The sequence below is a fragment of the Diospyros lotus genome, chromosome 13 (assembly GCF_014633365.1).
Source record: "Diospyros lotus cultivar Yz01 chromosome 13, ASM1463336v1, whole genome shotgun sequence".
NCBI lineage: Eukaryota > Viridiplantae > Streptophyta > Magnoliopsida > Ericales > Ebenaceae > Diospyros > Diospyros lotus.
In genome coordinates, this window is record NC_068350.1 from 35,036,520 (window position 1) to 35,048,590 (window position 12,071).

At 36.9% G+C, this 12,071-nt stretch overlaps 1 protein-coding gene across 1 annotated transcript; it reads right to left on the reverse strand.

The window, feature by feature from the left end:
* Nucleotides 1-4,248: 4,248 nt before the first annotated feature.
* LOC127788208 (uncharacterized) lies at nucleotides 4,249-4,641 on the reverse strand. Its single transcript, XM_052316319.1, has one exon. It carries the CDS (start codon nucleotides 4,639-4,641, stop codon nucleotides 4,249-4,251), a length of 393 nt encoding a protein of 130 aa, XP_052172279.1.
* Nucleotides 4,642-12,071: the final 7,430 nt, after the last annotated feature.

Genomic DNA, 12,071 nt, shown 5'->3' on the forward strand with positions numbered 1-12,071 from the left:
CACACACACAACACTTACTTTCTTTTGGTCTTTTGGCTTCATTTTTATTTTCTTATCTCTCTTTAATCAATAATTATGCACACAATATACATATATAATTTATTTGCCAAGACCCACTTTTACTTATGGCCTAAGCCCATTCAAAAGTCCATTTCATATTAGGCCCATGGAATTATTTATCCCACCACTTTCATTGGGTTTTAAGCACTTGGCCCAAGTTTACTTTATAACACCATTCATGCCTTAAATATTACACACACACATTAATTTACTTTCAAGTAAATTTTTCCCAAAGATATTATTTTTAATTAATTACCTTTTAACCACAAGGAAATATTTTGCACCATTTAACCTCTTAATCACCCATAGATTATTCTTAGCATCTAACAATTAAGGCCCACATGAAATGCACTACACTAAAAAATATAATTATCATCTAAGACCCATTAAATGAGTCGTTATAGTTTCTGTAACGACTCGCTCCCACTTACGGGCGCCACTGGTAAATAATCGACTGGATTACTCACCCGACGAACCACAACTGAAGGATTGGACTATGTTTCAACAGGGACGCCCTAGGTGGGAACTAGGCTTCGTCCTTCCCTTCGCTCCACTCAGGAATTGGTCCCAACTCAACAAGAAAACTCAACAGATCGAGACCCGAAACTCGAAACCCGAGTGAGCTTCACCTCTCTTCAGCTCGCCTCATAGCAAGCCAAAGGTGACCCAGTGATGGCGCGCATATTTTATATTATTTATCCATCTTATTCCATCTTCATTGCACTCTATTTATGTTATTTCATTTGTCTTGTGTTTATTTTATTTTATTGGGCTTCACACTATTTTTATTCTTATTTGGCAGATTTGGGCTGCAGATTTGAGCTATTTCGATAGAGGCGCAAGTGGGCTTCGCAAGGTGGATGGACATCGAGTTTGCAAGAGGCAACCATACTTCATTATGGGTTATGGGAAAATTTAGAATCCATTGGGCCCTTTTTAATTAATTAAATTATGGGCCATTTGTATTAAAAACCCTAAGCCCATTTAACCTAGGTTTTTCTTTTCCAAAACCCTATAAATAAAAGCTAGCAAAGAGGCATTAAGGGTGGCCGATTTTGGGAGGATTCTCACGTTTTCAACCTAGAAGCTATGAAAGGCTAATTCGCTTGTAATCTGCTACATTCCCGTACCCCTTGCCCGATTTGAGTCTCGTTCATGTAGTCGAATCCGGTTTGGAACTCGATTCTCATGTTTTTATTGATGATTTCATTTCTTTTCCTTCTCTAAGTTTATGTATGTTTCTTTTACGCGGTTGTGTGAATGCATGCATGATATTTGGATGAGTTTAATTGACGTGCTCGGTTGAGGCTTTGATTAGAAAGAAACAGTATATTATAAATTGTATGAGCGATTGCTCGTTTTGATTTAATCTTTTACGGTTGTAGAAGAATAAAATCAAACCAAACAGATTATTTTCATAAGTGAGACGGGGATTATCGTGGTGAGAAGGTAGGGTTTATAGCGGGTTACGTTTTAGTTGGTCGAGAATTCATATTTGTTTCATTCTTGAGCGTTTTTAAGTTCGATTTTCATCACAACCCCCTCTCGTTTAATCTTGTTTTGATAGTTCGTTGGGAGTTCGTTGGGAGACGACCTGGGGAGCATCCTAGTTGCAAACCAGTCCTAATACATACACACACTAATCTGGTCGGTTCGACAGCCTCGATCACCCAGACACAAAGCTAGCATAACAAACACTTCGCTGAGTATTGGAGATTTATGAGAACATACCTCGTTGATCTTTACTTGGTCCAAACTTGGCTCCAACAACTCAAGCCATATATAAATCACGCAGACTCACAATCATTTATCACACTGTTATGATTATAACAACTAGATACCTCTAGGGCTCAATAACGTTTACATTCAAACACATGAATACATATAAGAAAATACAGGAGAATGCACATCCACACATCTCGGGCAACGATGCTAGTTGCCATAACAGTCTCCCGGCACCATCCCTGCTTGCTTTTGGTCTTGCATCATCTACAACATAAGGTAAAACCTCATGAGTCATAAAGACTCAGTAAGGGTGCAATGCATGTAAATATGAATTTAACCATGTTTACGTATGCCAAATGCATGCAAATAAGGCTAGGCCCCTTCATTCTCACAACCCATTGAGGTTTGAGGCATCAACCTATCAGCCCCTACAACATTAGTCCTCCATATGGCCATAGGTTCACTAGATCTCACATCACGCAAGATAACCACTACATGAAAATGCTTCATAAAAATATTATCAAACATATTTACCAACTTGCAAGGCCACCTCCACGTGGGGCCATCCCTTACCTGGCTTGAAGCCTCATCTCTGCCTCGGCACGTACTCCAGCCTGAACCTCAAGCTCTTCTAGGATTACCGCCTCCCTGGTCGAACCTAGATGCAAACACACAAACCCAACTCTATTAGCATCCGGCATTAAACCAATGCCCTCAATTTCGCCACACACCATCAGAACCATCCATCAACAACTCAACAAAAACAACACCAACCACGGCATAAACCAGCCATCAACAACTTTCCAAACAACCCCGACATAGGGTTTAATCCAACAAATAATTATTCTACATTAACTTGCTTCATGAAAATAATTTGGGAATAAAAAATTAATCTACCTCGACTCATCTGGAGAAAAATTTGAAAAACGTCCACACCGATGTTGCCTCCCGAGCTGCCATTTGCGCCAAAAATCTCATTTTCGAGCTTCTGACATGCTCCTCAAGCCCCAATTTAATTTCCAAAACTTTCCCCTATTTTTCCAGAATTTTTAATAATTTTTCCCTATTTTCTCCTTTATTTCCTTTTCTTTTATTTTTTCTTTTTTTTCTTTATTTTCCTTCACTTCTTCTTCTTCCCTGTTTTCTTCTTCCCGCGCGGCACTATTCCTCCTTCTTCTTCATCGCGCGCAGCCCCCGCCGACCGCCAGCCACCTCCACTGCTTGGACCACCGGCCGCCACCTGCTAGCTCGTCTCATCCGGCCACCGAGCAACTGCTGCCCATCGCCCGCTTCGCTGTTGCAGTTGTTGCGCGTAGCCATGGCCGCCCTTGGCTGCTGCAACGGCAGCTTCACAGTTACCATGGCCGCGCCCCCGACCATCTCCGATAGTTCCTCACGCCACTACGCCTGCTGTCATCTTCCTGTGTGCATTCCCTACCGTTGCCTAGTTGCTGCAATAGCAGCGAAGCTATAGCCATAGCCGCTCGGCTCGGCTCGCTGCTGTCTCCATTGACGCCACTGCAATTGGCCAACAATGCCACCGCCTCAGGTCGCTTCCAACCGGCCATCTCTCGCTCACGATCTCGCTCCATCTCTCTCGCAATGCCTCGGCCCAGCTCTGCCTCTCTCTTCTCTGATTCGGCCATCAAACGGTAGCCATGGCTGCTGCCTTCGGTTAGCACATCTGGCCAGCCATCAACCGCTCCAAGCTCTCTCTCTCTCTCCCTCGCGTTTTCTCTTCCTTGCTCGGTCTCACTATCCTCTGCTTCCTGAGCTCTCTCTCTCGGCTCTACTCTCTCATTTCAAAATATCAGAGGGGAGACTTATCAGAGGGGAGACTGAGCTTCCTCACGCCACCCAAACCTATTTTCTCATAATTTCACTTAAGAAAACATTAATTGCATTTGGGGATTCTAATAATTATGCTTGGACCCTCCCAAGATTTTAATTAATTTCCCACAAGCCACCCAAACCTTAATTCTCCAAAATTAATAATTGACTTTTACTTGAAAATGACGATTTCATCCTTGCGCCTGCATGGGACCTTTATTCTATCCAAAAATACTTAAGGGTTGCTTTATTTGCAAAATCGGGCTACCCCTAGGGTCCCCTCAGCTTCCCGGAGGTCCCCTGCGACCATTCGGTACTGGCACCCATTCGGGCTTATACAAAATTTATTCCAAAAATTATTCCCGCTCAGACTACTTCTAGCATCATTATCCTGATCTCGAGACGCTCACCAATATCTTGCACTCTTCCCTGGACATCCAAGTCCCAGGGCATTCCCTGCCGTCAATTCGGTAATTTTATTAATTAATTTCTCAAAACCAACTCTTGGGCTTCCCAGATCACCCGAGATCCTTTTAAAATAATCAAAAATTATTTATTTTCAATACCATGTAATACCGGGTATTACAGTTTCTCCCCCCTTAAAAGAATTTGCTCCTCCAAATTCATACCTGGTTAAGCAAATAGTTGGGGGAAGAGATGCTGCATCTCATCCTCATGGTCCCAAATAGCTTCATCCGGAGGGTGACGCTGCCACTGGACCTTCACAAAAGGAATCGTCTGGTTCCTCAACACTTTTTCTTTTTGCTCCAAAATGCTAACTGGAAACTCCTCACAAGCAACATCCTCGCCTATCCCAATGGTTTGATAATTGATGATGTGTTGGGGATCTGACACGTACTTCCTCAACATGGATACATGGAAGACGTTATGAACGCCGGCTAACTGAGGTGGCAAGGCCAACTTGTATGCCAAAGAGCCAACTCGCTTTAGAATCTCAAAAGGCCCAACATACCTGAGACTGAGTTTCCCTAAAATCTCAAATTGGTGCACACCCTTCATAGGCATTACTCTCAGTTAACATGATCTCCTACAAAAAACTCTAAGTCACGCCTTCTCTTGTCTGTGTAACTCTTTTTTTCGATCTTGGGCTGCTTTCATTAGTGCCTTAATAGTCTTAATTTTCTCTGAAATTTTCTCAATTATCTCTAGACCCTATAATGCTCTATCTTCTGCCTCTTCCCAACATATAGGTGATGAGTGCATAATTTCATATATTTATTTCCCTTAGATATGGTCTCCTGGGTGAGCTTTGTGACTTATTGTGTTGATTTATGCTTATTTTTATGGTTAAGGCAATTGTTGATAGATTAGAATAATTTGGGCTTTTACTTAGAAAATTTTAGCTTTTTAATATTTTGACCTTTTAGGCTTCTTGCAGATTTTTAACCATGTTAGATTTCAAGAACATGAATGAGGTCTTTAGAGATTTTGTAGATGACTTCTTGGGCTTTCCAGAATGGTATTATTTGTTAAAATCCAAGTTCATTTGGACCTCCAAACATTGCTTCAACATTAGGGTCGAAAAGCTTGACCAAATCCTAATCAGATTAGAATTTTGCATAAACACTGAATCTTTAAAAGGACATAACTTGAGCTTCTGATGTCCAAATCGAGTGATTAAAAAGCCTAAATTCATTTACACATTCTGAAATACAATTCGTAAGACGAGGAGGAAGCCCAAAAAGCTTATTTTATAACCCAAAATGGGCTCATAATTTATGGGAGTTTAGGAAGCCCTAATTCATTTCCTGATTTGGATTCTTTGTTGGGGGCTATTTACGGTCTTCATCCAAGCTCGAGAAAAGAGAATGTCCAAGAAGAAAAAGAGGCAAAGAAGCACATCCAAGAGGAAGAAGAAGCATCATTTTCATAGTTTCCTTTCTTTTTATGTTCTTTCTCTCATTATGTGTGGCTAAACTTTAGTTTTTAGGTAAAATGATATTTTGAAGCCATGGTGAAGAACACTGTGAGACCTTTTTAAGTTTATTTGTAATATGATTTTCTCTTGAATATTCATATATCTTATGATTTTAATGTTTATGATTGTGTGTTTTGATTGCTTAGACGACTGCCATTCAATTCTTGACGCATGATCAATTGCTAGCTTGAATACCAAATCTGTTATTATTTGGTCTTTCTTTCATAAGTAGCAACTAGGGTTGATGATTATGGACAACTTTTTGTTCAATTCCTAGGGAGTACATACGCTGAATTAAATAAATTGAACTTGTGTATTTATTATTTAGATTTGGTCTTGTTTCCATAAAGTTTAATGCTGCATTTGAATTAAATTCTAGAAAGCTTATTTTAGGGTTGTTTGAAGGTAAGGGTTAATTGAAGAGCTTGTTTTAATTAACTTAGAAGTAAGGGAAACATTGAATGAACAAAGCTTGCTGTTCTTTCTGAGGCCAAGTATTCAAGAAAAATTAGTGACTTTGGTATCAATGATCAGTGTCATAACCATTGGTAGATAAATCCCTTCTACCAGAAGCGTTTATATTGATTACTTTAATCTTCTTACATTCTGATTTGCCTTATTAATTTAGAATAATATTTTATTTTTAGATGTTTAAATCTACGTTCTAAACCCCCCAATCGTTTCTTCTATTTATTTTAATTTTTCAAAGGAATAGATCTAACAAATCCTTGTGGATATGACCTTGCTTATCAATATCACAATTTACATTTTTAAGAGCAAGAATTTATTATTTGTTGGATTCAACACCCATCAAATTTTTGGCGTCGTTGCCAGGGATTGGTGTAAATTAGATTTATTCTTTTTATTCTTTTTATTTTATTTTATGCCTCGTTCTTCTCGTACAGGTGAACTCCAATATGATCCTAACGTTGAGAAGAAAGCTCAAAGGTTGAGGAAGGAAGCTAAATTGTGCAAACAAGTATCTTCATCTTCATCCCCCAGATTGGATTTAGTAGGGGACTCGATTGATTCATCCAGCGATACTAAAACAAAACAAAAGATGGCCAACGAAGAAAGAATCTTAAGGGAATTAGCTACACCAAATGAAAACTAATAGCCATTCTACATTTAGTATCCAGCTTTAGCGGTGGATTTTGAATTAAAATCTGGCTTAATCCATTTGCTCCCTAAATTCCATAGCCGTGAGAATGAAGATCCCCACAAGCATTTGAAGGAATTTCATGTGGTGTGTTCAAGCCTGAAACCACAAGGAATGATTGAAAAACAGATCAAATTGCTTGTTTTTCCATTTTCGCTAGCCAATATAGCAAAGGATTGGCTATTTTACTTACCTCTAGGTTCTGTAACTACATAGACAGGGATGGTCAGATTGTTTCTTGATAAGTTTTTCCCTGCTTCATGAGTTGCTAGCATCAGAAGGGAGATATGAGGAATAAAGTAGAAAGATACATAAACCCTTCACGAGTATTGGGAAAGATTTGAACAATTATGTGCCAGTTGTCCTTAACATGGAGTTTTTGAACAACTCCTCATTCAGTATTTCTATGAAGGGCTACTACCTATGGAGAGAGGAAAATGATGGATGCAGCTAGTGGAGGTGCTATAGTGAATAAAACCCCTAGTGTCGCTAGAGATTTGATCTCCATCATGGCTGCTAACTCACAGCAATTTGGATTCAGATAAGACACCCCTTTGAGAAGGGTGAATGAGGTAAGTATATCTTCCCTTGAAAATCAAATCTCCAATCTAACTTCTCTTGTTGAATAATTGGCTGTAGGAAAATTGCAACAAGTGAAAGCTTGTGGTATTTGTGCTGCTATTGGACATCCAACGGATATGTGTCCTACACTTCAAGAAGATTCTTTAGAGCATGCCAATGTAGTTGGAGGATTCCTAGACCCACCATAAAGGAAGTACGATCTTTATTCAAATACCTACAATCCAGGGTGGAGGAATCATCCCAACATTATCAGCCTCGACCACATATTCCACAATAATAGCCTTCTTCAAGTTTAGGTATGCCTTTAGAAAAAAATTGTTAAATCACTTGCAACTAACACACGGCAATTTCAACAGGAGACAAGAACAAGCATCAAGTAATTGGAGAATCAAATAAGTCAACCGGCATCTTTAATGAGCAAGTTGGAATATCAAGGTAAATTGCCTTCACAAACCGTTGTTAACCTAAAACAAAATGCTAGTGCAATCACCTTGAGGAGTGGGAAGGAGTTGGAAGAACCTAGCAAGATGAAGCAAAGAATTTTAGGAGAAGAAGCTGAAAAAGAAGTTGTTTCTCAACCTCAAATTGACAAGCCTAAAGGACTTAATAGTTAACAACCCAAGGCGTTGGTGAAAAATCCTCTTTTCCTACTAGATTAAATAAATCCAAGAAATAGGAGGAGGAGAAGGAAATCCTAGAAACCTTTCGCAAAATTGAGGTAAATATTCCATTACTTGATGCAATTAAACAAGTGCCTCGATATGCTAAGTTTCTGAAGGAATTGTGCACCACCAACAAGACAAAGTTAAAAGGTAATGAGAAGGTAAGTATGGGAGATAATGTTTCAACCGTCCTTTAAAAGAAATTACCTCCCAAATGCAAGGACCTAGGTATGCTCATTATCCTTTACAAAGTAGGTAATGTCAAGATCGAGAAAGCAATGTTAGATCTAGGAGCTTCAATAAATGTCATGCCTCTTTCTGTTTATTCATCTTTGAATATCAGTCCATTGAAAGAAACGGGTGTGATTATTCAACTTGCTGATAGATCTAATGTGTATCTTAAGGGAGTTTTTGAGGATGTTTTAGTGCAAGTTAATGAATTGGTTTTTCCTGCTGATTTTTATGTGCTTAACATGGAAGAAGATGACTCATCTAATCTAGCACCAATGTTATTAAGAAGACCCTTTCTAAAAACAACAAGGACAAAGATTGACGTTCATAATGGTACCCTTACTATGGAGTTTGATGGGGAGATTGTGAAATTTAATATATTTGAGGACGCGAGGTACCCTAATGATATTCAATATGTATTTTCTATTGATATGGTTAATGTTTTTGCATAAGCAATTTTTTAATTGAGACATGAGGGCAAGACAAAGGTAAAGACAAAGGATAAGGAAAAGGACAAGACAAAGGCATTTTAAGACAGAATGATTGTTAGAAAGCAATTTGTGTTTGGACGAAAAGTTTTACTTTACAATTCGAGACTCAAATTAATGCCGGGTAAGTTGCGTTCTAGTTGGATAGGACCTTTTCTTGTTACTAATGTGTTTCCTCATGGTGTAGTGGAGATAAAGAGCCTCAAGAAAAATATAGCGTTCAAGGTGAATGGCCATCGACTTAAGCACTATTATGAGTCATTCCAGGTTTAGGACGTGGAGGTGGTGGTATTGACTGACATAGTTTACATGGATTAAAGTGGCTGGATGTCAAGCAACCGACGTTAACTAAATGTGCTTCTTAGGAGGCAACCCAAGTGTGGTTTAAGAACCATGATCAAATTTGTTCTCTATCTTTTTCCTTTCTTTTTTGTGTGTTTTTAACCCATGTGTGTTTAATTTACTCTTCTTTGCTTCTTTGCATGACATGCTTACATTGGGGACAATGTAAGGTTTTGGTGTGTGTGTGTGTGTGGGGGGGGGGGGGGGGGGGAGACTTAGGTTTTGTTTTCATGGGTGTTCCTTTTAATTTTCATGTATCATTTTTAGTGTGTTTTGTGTGTCTTGGATAATTCTTTCTCCTGAGAATTTTGGAGGTCATATTTTCTATAAGTTGTGATTGATTAAGAATGAGGATTCAAGCATGTTTTAGTTGAGATAACTTGTTGCATAAGCAGATTTTATCATGGTTGACCGAGTTTGAGAGTGAGTATGCAAATTTGGTACGTTCAATTTTGTTGTTTTTATGGAAACATGATGAACTCTTGTGTGATTTATCTTTCAACGTGATTCTTGAGTTAAAGTTGAGCAATATCTCATTAAATTGGATTATGTACATTTGTATCATGGTAACATTGAAGTACATATGTCTTAAAAATTTTTGTGGATGATGTGATTGGCATGAGTGGTGAATGTTGTACGTACCATTCTTGAGATTGTTCCCTGTACTTCTAGTCCTAAATAAGGTTTAAATAAATAAGGGGAATATGAACGAAATGGAGCATAAAATGCACTTGTTTATTTGAATAAAGAAAAAAACCATCGTACATTGATTTTTATCTTTTTATATTAGATTGATATAGTTCTATAGTACATTATTTATCTTTTTTCCAAAACTTGGTTCTTTATGCTCCTTGCTTGTTTAATTGAGGCCAACATAATTCCTTCATGTATTTATTGGCATGATTTTAATATGGGTTAAAGAGTTCTTTGTAGATTTTTTATACAATTCAAATAATCTCACCTATGATTCATTCCCTTACACTTCAAAATGACAATTTTTTTATGGATGAATTGTCAAATAAGTTGCTCTATTTTTAAATGGCTATATAAGCAATTGTATTTTTTTTTTAAAAATGTCAATTAAGACATTATACTTTTGGAACTAGGGTCACATTCAATTATTATTCATTATAGTAGATGTAGTTTTAACATCAATGACATTCTAATTTCATTAACCTCAATTGCAAGATCATAATTTGAAGAATAGTTGCAAATGCCCAAATTTAGATTTGAAGATCCCTACATATTAAATTATCCCTTTTCTTATTGACTCAAGACTAAGAAGAATGGTTGGGACAACAAAAATCTATCTCATTCGTATTTTGAATACCTATATAACCATATAAGGCTGTTGAAGTGACTAATTCCTAAAAATGAGAAGGCATTGAAAATAAAGAAATTGTTAGAGTTATCATTTATTTATACCTAATACCAACATACTTCATGTTAAGAAAAGATCTCTTGCATGAAGGTTGGCTAGAAATTTATTGTAAAAACACTAGCCTTGCTCAACGCCTCACAGTTTAAGAACCCTATATCGCAATCATGAACACTTTCATGTCCAATGCATTTGGAATTTGATTTTTGGCCTACTTTTCAGATCAAAGTTTGTTTAGGGAAGGAGTTGACATCGTTAATGAAATCAAAACACCATTTGTGGCATTAAAATGACATCTATCATAATATTTGTTGTGTTAAAGGTAAAAACTCATTAAAAAAAAAAAAGAAAAAACACCAAAAGCCCAAAATAACTTTTTTGGGCTAAAAGGTGTAAATTTCCTTGTAAGCGGGGGAGGGGGGTCCCACGCAAACTAGATAACTCCAACATTCGAAAATGTTTAGGGAAGATAAACGTCATTTATAAGAGATAAATGTTATCTGTAACAATTCTAATCTTAACAAAGTTAGGAAAAGTCAAGATAAATGTTATTTGTAAGAATGCTAATTCTAGACTATTTAGGATTACTCCATGTAGACACTCATTCAAGAAAAGATACATCTCTAATATTGGTTTTAATACGATCTTCATCATCTTCAGTGTTTACCTTAAGTATTGGAGTGTTTGTGTGTGAACCTTTCTATGCCCTCTGACTATTTTCTTCCTTGCAAGCTTAGGCGATTTGATGACGACGTTTCCAATCAAATAAATTTATTATTGTATCTCAACAATAACAATATTATTTTGGTTTCAAGTATGAAAGTTACAAAAGTTTATTTGACTTTCTCCAAAATATAAGTCAATTGGGCCCTAAGACAAATGAAAATGTCTTATTTAACATTTCACCCATTTTTTTGGGTCATGTTTCTTGTCTTAAAGCATATGTATGAAGAGTATGCAATTTAAAAATAAATAAAATCTTGTTGTTTGTCGTTATTTGAGTAAAAGAGACAAGTTTGATCATATTCTCTTTTCTCATACAAATAACAATTGTAACATATTTGGAAGATCATTTCGCAACATTTTACATAAATCAAATTTCATCATACATCCTTACAAAAGTAGTAATCGACAAGTTTGATCATTGGTCATTTACAGTTTTAAGTATAAATAACCGTTTTAGCAAATTATGTAAATAATTTTATATATGAGAATTTCTTATATTTTAATAGAATAGCAATAGAAGAAAACACAACTACTTTCATGATTTATGCATATTTATTATATTTGTTTCATTATTTTTCATATATGTGTTAGGAGATGGGATATATATTAATGTATAAGATCAATAAAAGTTAGATATATGTGGGAGTAAAAGAAAATCTTATCACCTTGTAAACAAAGAATCTTTATGGTTGAGACTCTTAAATGTAGACTTGCCTCCAATTCGTTACTCAACATTTATCCCAGAAAAATCTCTCTAAAGATGGCAACATAATCTTGAACTAGAAGAATATCATCATTCATTGATTTTGATCTTTTATATCAGATTGATACAATTAATCCTGTAGTAAATTATATCTCTATGTTTGGCTTTTAAGAACCCCTCTTTAGTTGAACCTAGTTCTTTATGCCCCTCGCTTGCCTGGTTGAGGTTACGATGACTCCTTCATAT

Excerpts from the sequence above, each read along its gene's own strand:
- LOC127788208 (XM_052316319.1), bottom strand. The coding sequence starts at position 4,641 with ATGCCTATGAAGGGTGTGCACCAATTTGAGATTTTAGGGAAACTCAGT.